We start from the raw sequence: 14,248 nt of genomic DNA on the forward strand, positions 1-14,248 counted from the left end.
TGACTGGTTAATCGATCGTTAAAACCAGTCCGTTGCCCCATCATTACCTCCAACAGGGCGATGCCTACTAAAGCATGATGAAAAAATCTTTCTGCATTATTACTAGAAAATGTCGAATAACTTTCTTTTCTTGAGTACTAGAAAATGTTACGAAACTGATTTTGTAACTCTATGTATGGCAGTAGCAGCTGGGATCGGCGAGGGCGTGGTTTCATGAGGCCCTTGAAATGACTGTAGGGTAGCGTCTGCAGTTCCCCTTATGCAGGTGAGACAAACGTGAGTCACGACTGCAGAGCGGACGATCCATACTGCGGCGCCTCTGCGACCCTAGCGGCGGGCCGCTGGCCAATGGCAGCACCGCCGTCGTCGCGCATGCGCAGTGAAGCCGCGCCGTGACGGTTCGGGTATTACTAGACCCGGGCGGGAGCGTCCCTCAGCCACTCGAGTAGCGACGCGAGGAGGGAAAGGTATACTGCTTCGATTCGTGCGTGAGACGGAAACACAAGACACACCAAAATGAGGGAGATAGTACACATCCAGGCGGGCCAGTGCGGAAACCAGATCGGCGCCAAGGTGAGTGCTAAACTGCAGTAGTACAGCGGCGCTATCTTCCTTGCTTATCCTAATACATGCTGTGTACACCGACCGGTGCCATAAAGAGCGTGTGATCTCTGTGGACTTCGTATTGCACTTATAACAAAAGCCGCTGCCTCGTAGTATAAGGTCACAGTATCGAACAAAACCATTCCTCTGTTTAAATGTGACTTCGAAGTTTTCACCCCCCCCCCCTCCTCCTCTCTCCCGTCTCGCCCTCTTCATTCCTACAGCAACTTCTAGAGATTGTCTTGCACGTGTCTCCTCGTATCGCCCTTTATACACGTCACACAATGTCTCTGAAACGGTATAGTTCTATATTTCATCAGCTCGTTTGAACGCCCTTTGTAGCATTTCATTTAGACTGCATAGGGGTTTTGTCGGAATTTCGTGCTACCCGGATTTCTCGCGCCTAGGGCAATGCTGAATCGTAATGGAAAGTGAACTAATAATTCGTGTTAAGTTTTCCTGTCTGCCTCAGTGTTGCTGGGTGTTTGAACTTTTCATTTATTTTCCACCCTCTGGCAACGAATCTTCGCTCGTCATCCGAGTGAGGACGTGTAATGTGTTAAGTTTTCCAATCTCCTGCTTGTTTATGTCGTATGACATATACTCAAGGATTTCTCCTCTTGAAAATGGCGATATAGTTCAAAATTGCCAAGAATACAGACGTACAGTTTCGCGCAAATGCCTTTCAATAAATTCAAAAGGCTATGGAACTAAACATGAAAAGAATTAATTTTGTAGAATATATGTATTGACAGTTGTTCTTTAATGTGTGAAGTCCCACTACCTGAGGAGTGCGTAGGACGCAGAGCTTCGTCACATATTAAAAGGTACGCCTTCAAGGCCGTTGGTATTCATTCCTGTAGCAGGCACAGATTCACAGCTTACGCACAAAAAATTGTGAACCACTCATTGAGATTTTAGTAGATTTTCCACCAGCCCATTTGTCAGAACGATCAATGCACACCCGACAATTATGGATTTATTTGTTTTTTTTACCTGTTACTTTTTAATTTTTTATGAAGGTAACTTTTTGTCAACTCTCGAAACAGGTAAATATTCATGTTAGGTAACGACCAAGCTTAATGCCAAGTAAGGAACAAGTGCATTATTCGTCTTGAGGTTGAAGCACCTGTGTCCTTGATTGCTTGCAAATACACTTGCACTACTTGATGCACTGATTGGTAAAAATCCTAATTTGACGTGGGGAGGCGCATTACAGTTGAATGCCAAATATGAAGCTTATTCTCCTCCTTCTCTCCTCCCCCCCCCCCCACCCCGCCTCACTCCAAACTTTTCTAAGATGAAAGTATATATATAACCATAGACGTCTGTAGAAATTAAATTTGTTCAGGGGGGACAATCTCAGAAAAGTGCCAAGCAATGATATCGTTCCCTGGCTACTGCTAAAACCATAATATTGCCTCAATGATGTCGGCTACTTAATGCTACAATTTGCTAACTGAGTTTAGCGGAAACACACGAAGTCATTTCTAGCACTGTATGAGAATTCTGTAATGATTAAAAACTCACTACCCCAGAGTCCAGTGGCGAGGAGGCATGAAAGCGCCCCCTTTTGCCGCTGCCCCCCCCCCCCCCCCCTCCTAGAGCAGAATGCAAGATGACCAAATATGGTGACCAACAAGTAGTAGTAAGGAAATATTCTTGATTTGTTCGTTGAGTTGTTGATACAGGCGGTGATATAGCAGATTTGTTAAAAAATGATGATAAAATCAAAGAAGCCGTAAGCGGGAGGAGCGTTGTGAAAATGTTATAGGTGTCCCCAAATCACGTCAAATGTATGTCCTAATGATTACTTACATGAGGTCGTCAGATTTGCCCTCTCTCCTACGTTGGCCCAAAGTCCAAAAAACTACGGTAGTTGGGTAGTCGCTTTTTCTTGGACTGTGGACACGCCCAGACGGTTTGAGACCATATTCGTGAACGTGGAACTGTATGAACACACAAACGCTGCATTATCAGATGTGAAGGAAACGTTAAATGTTTACGGGCAACTGGGGCTCCAAGGAAAACGGTTTTGAAACGAAGAGGATGATTCAGAAGTAGCGTGTGATGTTCCGTCAACGATGAAATTATTAATCATTAAGGTCGGTGTACAGGTTCTAATTGTAGATGGCTGGGGAAGGAAATAGGTCGAATCCTTTGCCAAGCCGGCATTTGCGCGATTTAGGAAAATCTAAGGTTAGACTCCCCACCTGGGGTTTGACTCTCCCCGAATGCGAGCCCACTGCCTTTAACCACTGTCATCTCCCTCTGTCCTTTTGGCGTTATTTGGTGAATAAAGTGTCAGAAACAAGATTCGATTATTATAATCTTTGACTGTACCACCTTCATTATTGCCAGAGGAACGTAGGCATTTGTAAGTTTAAATTAGCAACGTGCTCATTTGACAGTGCTTCGCTGTTTTGGTATAATCGTCGTAGAAAACAATGATGCGTACAACAGATGGGAGAGTTCTGGTGTCCACACCTTCCAGCAGTGGAACTTAAAAACGTTGTTACATAGTGGAGCACCTCCTGTGTAGCATGCCTTACTAAATTTGTTTATACCTCCATCTGCAGTGTTTTTTGCTTGTGGCACATTCAGGCGGGGGGGGGGGGGGGCGGCGGTGGAGGTATGTACTTTATCGATCGTATTACCAAAATGTGTAGCTCTCCACGTAGACTAATGTGGGACAGGAATTGTCTTCAACATTGCAACTCGTCGCTCTTCATCGTGAAGAAACTTTTAAAGCATTGGAGGCGTGTCAAGGAAATTAGAGATGAAGGGCAAGGAAAACCTGTTTGTTTGCGTGTGGTCAGAGAGGAAACGGTACATCGAACTCATTCCCGAACTTTCCGACGGAATATAGACTGATTGCGTACAAGGTCAGACAAATTCAAAGGTTTTTGGTTTCTACGCGTGACATTATGGTTGCGTCTGACATCAGACGTGACTTCCGTCTGTCAGTCTTCTTCTTTAGTGTGTCTTAGGGCAGATTTCAGGTCGAGGCCCTCCATCGTGTTCTACTCTGAGCATTCTCCTTAGTCTGTTGTACGTTCGTCCATCATTCCAGTGTCAAAAATGTAATTTGTCGCCACTGTTTGTAACCAATTTAAATCTCTAGGTCCTCGTATAATTTGCTGGGTGTCAAAGTTTGAAGAAAGCCTAAAATACTACGGTGTTCAAACTACTAACTATAATGGTCGCGACTGCTTTACTAAAGGGGCAATGGCCATAGTCACCTCCTGCAGCTGTCGATCGTTTGCGGTGAAATGTCCTGCAGCTGACGCTGGCATACACGTAACTGTTTGACATTTTGCTGCTGTGTTAATGTCGAAGGTGCTCTTTGGCTTGCGACCTATATCTTGCCTCGTGTAACTCGGCACGTAGCCTCTACTGTCTACGTTTGAGTCCTGTAGCAGATATAGGATTTGTTAGGCGTATAGCATTTTTCAGTAGACCAGAGATGGGACTATAAACCCGTACCAAAGCGGAACAGGCGCTCAGATAATTTGCCTATCGCAAGCAGGCTGTACAGCAGACCCGAGGGTGTTAAAGCCAACGGCAAGATTGTAATAAAACAATCACAGCTTTTTACCAGCGTAGTCAAAAAAATCAGTTACTCATAAGAATAGTGTTGCACGTAATACATTCTGCTGTAAACTTCCATCTCTGTTAACCAGAAACAAGGACTCCGTGGAAGGCATTGCAGGTTCATTATCACTGCGTCAGACACAAACGATCTTGCCATAATCTCTTATTTTTTGTCATCACGTAACTGAGTGAACAATGGGCGACCGAAAAGCGATTTAGGTGGCAATTGTACATAGACTTGTACTTTCCAAACGTTGAATTATCAAATCGCGAACTACAACCGAATTTAGTTGTGTGTTCAGAGCGCAGGTAACAAAATATCTCCCTTCTATGAAAAAGTATTTACTTCTTACACTATGTGCTTAGTGTAAACTGCAAACGATCGAGGTGCAGCAGTAGTTAAGCCCCTGGATCCACTTTCGGTAATGATGAAGTGCGAATACTCCATCAGCATTTTTGTTTCCCACAGTTTCTCTGAAGTATATCACAAGGATGTCAAGATGATTCGTACAAAAGGGCACTGAAGATTTCCTTTCACCATAGTCATCCAAGAGAGCTCCTGCTCAGCCACTAATGTCGACGGAACGTTAAATGCGGATCTCTGTAGTTTTTCTGCACTACGTTTTTCCGTCTTTCCCAAAGAACGTTGCACTTCAAGTTTTAAATTCTCTGAAGTGAAAAAAATTAATTTGAATTACGGCAGATTCGAGAAACTTATGTTATGGTCAAAACGGCTGCTCCTCGGTGAAGTGACTTCTGTTTACAAACTACTGCTCTCACCGCAGGCAAACTGAGACACGTTGGGTTTGTATTCGTTAAGATCATATTTCAAATCCCCGTCTTGGTGAAGGTTTTCTGCACTTTACTGTAGCACTTCACGTGGTCGAAATGGTATCTGCCCCTACAATTCTGTTCAATCTGAATTTGTCTTCCATTTCTAATATTCCAGTGACTGACGAAACCTAACCTTCCCTTTTCATTATTAGCATCCAGGGGAAGTAGGGGATATAGTAACGAACGGATGGGAGTCCAGTGTCCTTTATAACGGCATCGCAAAACGTTTAAAATGGGAACACAAGTGCGGGAAGTTCGGTTTTCAGGGAAAAAAATTTGCGTTTTTGTGCCAAAGTATTTGTTCCTTTTACAAGCGCTACCGTGAAGTCAAAATACCGCTCAAGGTTAAGAATGGTGAATGAACTGAGAGTAGCCATTTCGAGAATCATTTCGTGTTTCGCTTGCACTGAAAAACAGATCAATCTGCTCATTTACAGCTTGAATACGATATCACGATCAGATAAATGCGTTTGTAACAGTTCAGTATCAATTCATTCTAGTCACATCCATGAACTGTAGTCTTGACGAACAGTTCTTGATACTGTTTTCACTAGTTTTTTGGTTCCAGAAACCGTTTTTAACATTATTCCCCAAAAAAGCCTAGAAGACACCATAGGGCGCCAAATTAAGAATGTTTGTTAAACAAAACCGATCTTTCACGTGAGAATGGTTATCAATTGGTGACTTGCTGCTCTGAAAACCCACATATCCATTTTGATTAGAACAAGAATGAGGATTATAGCAATTCGTCTACAATTGAGTTTATTTCGGATGGATGTATCATACTGCACTGTGACGATTTTCGTACATGAATACAAAATTTCAGTTAAACTATATAACGTATAACCTGTAGTAAACCAGTTATTGATTAAAAGTTTTGAGCCATGCAAAGAAAAAACATTAATTAAAAAAAACTGGAGAGGACACGCTAGGGTTTCATACGGTCGGGATTGGGTCACAGGCTCAGCAGCTCCGGATGTGCTTAAATCTTATTGTTGACACGTTGTAACAAACGTGTCCAAGAGGGAGATTGCGAGAATTGTTGCCGGCAGCTGTCACGGAAACAGCCGGCGGCCATCTTGGTCCGCTGCTGGCGCTTCCGGTGGCGAAGTGGGACGAGTTTCTCCAGCAGTCTCTCCTACAGGCCTTCCCGTCCATATTTTATTCTGCACGTGAATTACGAGGTACGCCGAGAAAGCTAAGTTCTCCCTGTCGCTCTCCAGCTGCGTGTGTCGGGCGCCACTGCAGCCGGGCCGTTAGGGGCAATGAACTCTTAACCCTTTGAACGGAACATCGGTCTGAGATACCGCCATAGTTGACATTAACAATGCTAACGGCGCTGCATTGTTCGTGAGGGTGGGGAGAAGCCCAGTAATCTTCAGTCGGGTCCCGAACCGCAGCTGGCCAACAACGTATTGTCGGCGCATGCATTGTTTTCAAGTAAGTAGAATTTTTGTTACGTATTGTCGGTCTGTGAGACCGTGTTCCGAAAAAATGCATTCCCCTCCCGGTCTGACAGACCGGGTGTTCCTAAAAGTGTCAAATTTTTGCCGGTCTCCCAGACCGGTGTTCCTAAAAGTATCACGCATTTGTCGGTCTGTATGACCGATGTTCCACTCTTTGAACTCTTCTGTTTTCTGTGTAGCAACATTTCATCTATTTGATTGAAATTTTTGCCACCACACGATGCTTAATACTTTTGTGTTCATAGAAGAACGAGAAAAAAGTGTAACAACTCGTATTTAACGTTTTAATTTTTCCTCTTTCCGTTTTTCACACACATTCTCCAATTTACCGCGCAAACTTATTACAGCGATAGAATTATCCCCATTAAATTTCGTTAAAACTCATTTTTCCCTTTTTCCTTGCAGGTTTACAATGGAAGGTCCGAAATATGTTTCAAATCGGTCGAAAAGAATTGTAGCCCTTGCACGCTCTCAAAATTACCTTGAAGAATCAGACTCGGAAGTGGATTCAGATGAATCATGCATTCCAGATGAGGACCTTACTATCCAAGATCCTCGCAATGAAACAGATAATGACGATGACTCTCCCAATGATGATGATCGCGATGATGAAACTATTCGAGAAATATTTGAAGTCGAAAATACCGCAGTTCGCGAAGAAACTGGAGAGCAACCACAGTCTGACATAACTTCTGGTGGAAGCAGACTAATCACTCCACAGAAGCCTGCTGATGTTGCTAGCTCATCTACGCGTTCTGATGACACTCTAGATGAGAGTCGTCTTCCAGTTTCTTACTACGGAAGAAACAAGTGTTTCACATGGTCATCAACTCCTGTTCGCTCTAAGACGCGAACAGCAGCATCCAATATAATAAAGGTACGGCTATCAAAGATACAAGGGCCTGCTCTTACCGTGGGGAAAAACCCACTCCCAGGTGAAGTGTGGCGCCTTTTGTTTACTGACGACATGATTGAGACGATTGTAAAGCATACTAATGAAAAGTTGGCCAAAATTCGTTCTGTTATTGAACTAAAAGAAAGTGTAGCTTACAGAGACACTACTGTGCAGGAAGTGAACGCTGTGATTGGAGTCACAGTTCTTTGCAGCATATTCAAATCTGCGAGGGAGCCTATGACCTCGCTGTTTTCCACTTCGGTCTTGGGGAGGCCAATTTTTCGATCAATAATAACAGAAAAGCGATTAGGAATATTGCTTAGGGCATTTAGATTCGATGACTCGAGCACGAGGGAACAGAGGGAAAAATATGACCCAGCTGCTGCCATTACAGACATATTTAATAAGTTTATTTGGAACTGCCAACAAATTTATAGCCCTGGAGCGCATTTGACAGTTGATGAAACTTTGGTGCCTTTCAGAGGGAGGGTTAAATTTCGTATATATATGCCGAATAAACCGGCTAAATATGGCATTAAGGTCATGGGTCTGGCAGATGCACACAATGCATATATTTACAATGCCTACATCTACTCCGGCAAAGGCTGTGATGGAGCCACACTTTCTACAGCAGAAAAGAAAAAGAGCATTCCCACGCAGTCTGTAATCCGCCTATCTAAAGGGCTGTATGGCACAAACAGAAATATTAGTTGCGACAATTGGTTTTGTTCTGTGGAACTTGCCCAGGAGCTACTAGCTCACAATTTGACATTAGTTGGGACACTAAAAAGAAACAGACCCCAGATACCAGCAGAATTTCAAGCAAGAAGCGATCGTGAAATTGGGTCCAGCCTTTATGGCTTTACGAAAGAAATGACTCTGCTTTCTTATGTCCCAAAAAGGAATAAGGCAGTCCTACTTCTTTCGTCAATGCATCATTCCAATTACACTGACGTTTCAAATGATAAACCTGAAATCATATCTTTTTATAACGCCACAAAAAGTGGAATAGACACGCTAGATATGAAGTGCAGTGTTTATTCTACTAATCGCAAAACAAGAAGGTGGCCGTTGGCTATTTTTTACCACATGGTGGCCATGGCTGGATCAAACGCAAGTATACTTTATGGACTTTTTGGAGAGAAGAAAACCGTATCACGTTTTGATTTCCTGAAAAGAGTTTCTCTATATTTGGTCTACGATTTCGTAAAATCCCGACTGGCAATCTCCAATCTGCCTCAAGAGCTACAAAGTATTATTTCATCTTTAGAAGAAGAGGCAGCAAAAGAAAAGCAAATCGTTAGCCAACGGAATAAATTTGTTGTTCGAGTTGATGAGTGTCCGACGGACACACTTGGTAAAAGAAAAACCTGTCGATTTTGTCCATATCAAAAAAAGAGGAAAACTGCCTACAAGTGTATTTCTTGCGAAGAACCAACGTGCTTGGAGTGTTCACGAAAAGTGTGCAAGACTTGTGCAATTAAAAATAAAAGTTAAATTTTTTCTTTGCATTACATTTTAGTATTCATTTTCTTTGTGTTGTAACTATAATAATGTAAAAAAAAAGTATTTCTAAAGGAGTAATGTGTAAACAACAAAACACTGCAAATTAAAGTTTTTCCTAGTAATAAACTTGAATTTACTGGTATTTTAACAAATATTATGGTTCAAAAACCTATTATTATGTTTAATTACACCTTAAAGAGAGAGAGAAGCAACGTAGAAGTGCGGAAAAGTCATAAAAATAGAGAAAAATACACTTTAAATGTCCTAGCGGTCTAGCAGACCGATGTTCCATCTTACCGCCGAGTAAAAGATGTTCCGGTTAGAGGGTTAATGCGTTCTCCTCATTGTCTGTACAGTATCGCACCCGCAAAATGCGAATAAAGGAATGGTAATCGTAGTCGGTCTAGTACAGCGGTGTTGCTGAATTCTGGCAACTTTCCATAACTCTCGGGTGGGGGGGGGGAAACCGGTGTGCCACAGGAATGGAAATCTTTTCCAGCCCAAATTTGGCAAGTGTGTCTTAGAGGCTCTGAGTTATTTTCAGGAAGCATTGGGCCTCTTTTCTTTTTAACCCTAGAAGGAAGTATTTCCAAGGATGAAGAACTAATTCTGTCTACACTATGCAACACAATTAAAGGATCACCTTTTCGAAACAACGTAATTATCTCCTATTGGGACGATTAGTTTGAAATTTGGCTCAAAAGTTCCTACAGTCTTCCTCTGTAATGATGCAAAAGTGTAGCGATGTCACCCTCTGTGGATCGGCGTTTCAGAGAGCAAGTTGTCGACGCATACGAAGAAAAAAGGCCACAGGTCACAAATTCAAGCGAGGTTTAAGTGAGTTAATGATATCACATTGGCACCAAATTTCACTACAATTATGCCAGACGCCTTGATATCATGAGGTTTTCTTTATGGGTTGCCGAGGAAAACATTTCGGACACACCACCGCTCAGAATCGACAGGAAATGGCCTTAGCGTGTGGCATAAATTGCGTCAGTGAAACCATCCCTTCCCTTGCGTTGATTCCCACACATTTCGCGGTCGAAAACGACAGTTCGCAGTGTGGTGAGAGAAACGACGACGTTCTTCATAATCTTTGACACTGTTGAAACATCTCGACGATTCAGGCGTTCTCTAAGAACATCGTAGGTTAGCAACCTTGTTGAACGTGATCACACCCTTTGGAATGCAGTGTGGCTGCAATTTGTGCTCTGATGTACATGGTGGAATGAGATAGAGAAACAATTAAAATCGCTCAAAAGAGGAAAGGCCGCTGGACCTGATGGGATACCAGTTCGATTTTACACAGTGCCCCCCTTTTTGCAGCGGTGTACCGTTGGTCTCTAGAAGAGCGTAGCGTTCCAAAAGATTGGAAAAGGGCACAGGTCATCCCCGTTTTTAAGAAGGGACGTCGAACAGATGTGCAGAACTATAGACCTATATCTCTAACGTCGATCAGTTGTAGAATTTTGGAACACGTGTTATGCTAGAGTATAATGACTTTTCTGGATACTAGAAATTGTAGGAATCAGCATGGGTTTCGAAAAAGAAACCCAGCTCGCGCTATTCGTCCTCGAGACTTAGAGGGCCATAGACACGGGTTCCCAGGTAGATGCCGTGTTTCTTGACTTCCGCAAGGCGTTCGATACAGTTCCCCACAGTCGTTTAATGAACAAAGTAAGAGCATATGGGCTATCAGACCACTTGTGTGTGATTGGATTGAAGAGTTCCTAGATAACAGAACGCAGCATGTCGTTCTCAATTGAGAGAAGTCTTCCGAAGTAAGAGTGATTTCAGGTGTGTCGCAGGGGAGTGTCGTAGGACCGTTGCTATTCACAATATATATAAATGACCTTGTGGATAACATCGGAAGTTCACTGAGGCTTTTTGCGGATGTTGCTCTAGTATATCGAGAGGTTGTAAGAATGGAAAATTGTACTAGATGCAGGAGGATCTGCAACGAATTGACGCATGGTTCAGGGAATGGCAATTGAATCTCAATGTAGACAAGTGTAATGTGTCGTGAATACATAGAAAGATCCTTTATCATTTAGCTACAATATAGCAGGTCAGCAACTGGAAGCAGTTAATTCCATAAATTACCTAGGAGTAGGCATTAGGAGTGACTTAAAATGGAATGATCATATAAAGTTGGTCGTCGGTAAAGCAGATGCCAGACTGAGATTCATTGGAAGAATCCTAAGGAAATGCAATCCGAAAACAAAGGAAGTAGATTACAGTACATTTGTTCGCCCACTGCTTGAATACTGCTCAGCAGTGTGGGATCCGTACCAGATAGGGTTGATAGAGAAGATTCAACAGAGAGCAGCGTTCTTGGTTACAGGATCATTTAGTAATCGCGAAAGCGTTAAGGAGATGATAAACTCCAGTGGAAGAATCTGCAGGAGAGACGCTCAGTAGCTCGGTACGGGCTTTTGTTGAAGTTTCGAGAACATACCTTCACGGAGGAGTCAAGCAGTATATTGCTTCCTCCTACGTATATTTCGCGAAGAGACCATGAGGATAAAATCAGAGAGATCAGTCCCCACAGAGGCATACCGGCAATCTTTCTTTCCACGAATAATACGAGACTGGAATAGAAGGGAGAACCGATAGAGGTACTCGAAGTACCCTCCGCCACACACCGTCAGGTGGCTTGCGGAGTATGGATGTAGATGTAGAACGGGGAACGACTAGGGACCATTCGAAACCATTCGACGAAATTTGAACGTGATCCAAAGCAGCAAGGGGTACTTCGGCTTTTCTAGACCACCTGGCTAGAGCCCTCCTGTGGGGTGTTCACAGAGGAAAGCGACAGCACATGCACGAATAAAGCGGCAAAGGATCCTAAGAACCCGCAAGTCGCCAACACCCTCGGTGCCATCCAACTGCCTTTTTTTGAGCTTTCAAAAAATGTACGTCAAGCTGTGACCGATGCCTTAGGCGCTCGCACACAGGGGACCCTCTTAGACACGCCTCCATTGCGGATGGCCTAACAGGCGCAAAAGGTGTAGCGTAGTTCGTCTGCTAGTGCCTAGGACTCCCTAGTCACGGTCTTTTTCTGTACAGGTACATTTTTAAGGTGCTCAACAAAGGTGGGGAGAAGGGCGGGGGTAGCACACCAATGCAGTTGCCTAACGGGTGGGAGGGGGGGGGGGAGGAGAGCGGCTTAGAAGGATCCTTTCTCGTTTGTCATTAAAGTGCCATTGTCACACCCTATTTCGATCACGCTACTGGAGGACGCGAGATAGGTCTGAAATAAGCACCGTTTCCTGCTTCGAATTGCATTCAAATCTCGTCAGATGGTCTTGAGCGGTACCTGTTGGTACTACCATGTACATCAGAGCCAAAACTTTCGTGACAGTTGGTGCCCACGTGACACCATAAACCAACGTTACACCCTGCGTTAACTTCTGAGCTTTCTTTAGCATGTTGCTGTTTGAGACGTCACCGAACCCGAGGATGACTTTACAGCGCGGCACGCTTTTGCACCATTAAAGAGGAAGGTTGTAGGCACCATTGAGCCAATTTTAAACTTGCGTCGCTATGGATGATAATTACGGGGTTTAGAAAAAAGTGATCCTTTACTTTTGCTGCGCAGTGTATTATGTTTAAACGGAGTAATTTCTGAGGTAGAAATCAAGACATGTGACTATGGTCTTTTAAACACAGGTTGTCTATTGTTGCTCTGAAGGAAAGTATGGAATCTTAGGGTTTAACGTCCCGTCGAAGACTAGGACACTGGAGCACAAGCTCAGATTGGAGAGTTAGGCTGGTGGAAAGCAGCCGAGTCCTTGCCGAAGGAACCATCCTGGTATTTGCGTTATGCGATTCAGGGAAAGCGTAGAAAACCCAGATCTCGATGGTCCGACCACTCTTCCAGGAAAACAGTGTCTCAGCCATTGCACAACCTCACTACGCGTCATGTACCGAGGGAGGTGGCGCAGTGGTAATACACTGGAGAACTTATTGGGGGGAGGGTGGTTCTAATCCCCGTCCAGCCATCCAGATGTTTAGTTGAACACCAGGTTACTTTGTCAAGAAATGGTCAGTTTCCGTTCCCAGTCTGAGCTTGGTCACTAATGACCTTGTCGTCGATTGGACGTTAAACCTTAAGCTTGTGTCCTCCTTATTACTAGGGTTGTCTGCTGTTGACTGTAGCGACAGACGTCACCACCGCGGGCGGAAACGCCCCGCAAGACGCGCCTACTAATGAATGTTACGCAGTCCCATTACGCTCAGTGCTGTTGACACCTCCGTAATAAGCGCCCACGAAATGAGTGTCGAAGCTTCGCCTGAGCTTATGGGACATAGAGTAGTAGGGGTTCTGGTCTCGTAAATGATACGCCTCGAAGTCAGAAACCCAAAACTCTTGAGGTGTTACCGCTAGCTACAGTAAGCCTGAAATGCTTACTGCGCAAACAGGCAATACATGGGCTTTTCAGATACTACCAGATGGATTAAAAATTCTTTGAAGAACACAATTCTTAAACTTTTGTCACCATGAAAACTAGTTTCACCATTTTTTGTCGCTAATTGGGTCAAACCCGCTCTAAATCTGAGACGGAAACTTAGTTTGCGCTACATATGAGCAACGCTATTGATATTTTTTATTGAAGTATTTCGGAATGGCCTTATTAAGGTCCGCGTCAGTTATGGAGTAAATCTGGAAGCTTAGACGATTGCTTCTGCCAGCTTTGTCGGGAGCGAGAGGAGCAACAGCGGAACGAAAATACATCTAGATTCTCTGTCTCGGCTCAGTAATCTGTCATTAGCCTTGTCGTGAAAGTGACAACGAGAATATACATATGAAATGCCTGCGCCCATATCCGCCCCACTCCTGCGCCACCAACGAAGAATGCATTGGTGGCAGACGAGCTGGGTCATGTTCGGTACTTTTTCTCGTAGAAACACTTAACATCTGACCTGTTTGTAAACAGTCGATAGACTAATAAACTGGATGGAAGAACTTGTTAACTGCCAACGATTGTGGCATTAAGTACCTCTCACCACAAAAGACATCTAGGTATATGTGGCCAGAGCTGTAAGAAGCGGAATGATCATACAACGTTATTTGTGAGAAAGATTCATTCGAAGAACGCTAAGAAATATAATTCTACTATAAAAAAAGTGGCTCACGAAATCCTCTTGCGACCGGATCTTCACTGTAGCTCGTCAGTCTGGATCCCATATCAGGTGTAGAGGTCCAAGGGAAAACATGTAAAGAAGCGAAATGATTATCAGTCTCCAGTGGCAGTCCCTGCAGCAGAAGCATTGAGCATCACGAAGAGATCATCAGTTCCAAAATACAGGGCGTACATAAAGTCCGGGAACACTTTCAAATATT

General features: G+C 43.7%; 1 protein-coding gene across 1 annotated transcript in view; it reads left to right on the forward strand.

The window, feature by feature from the left end:
- The first annotated feature begins 416 nt into the window (after positions 1-416).
- The window catches only part of LOC126194968 (tubulin beta-1 chain), a 58,675-nt gene continuing 44,843 nt past the window's right edge, over positions 417-14,248 (forward strand). Inside the window, exon 1 of the mRNA XM_049933361.1 lies at positions 417-573. Within this exon, the coding sequence (XP_049789318.1) occupies positions 517-573 (57 nt within the window). The 5' untranslated portion in view covers positions 417-516. The remainder of the gene's footprint in view (positions 574-14,248) is intronic.

Source organism: Schistocerca nitens, chromosome 7 (assembly GCF_023898315.1).
Source record: "Schistocerca nitens isolate TAMUIC-IGC-003100 chromosome 7, iqSchNite1.1, whole genome shotgun sequence".
Classification (NCBI taxonomy): Eukaryota; Metazoa; Arthropoda; class Insecta; order Orthoptera; family Acrididae; genus Schistocerca; species Schistocerca nitens.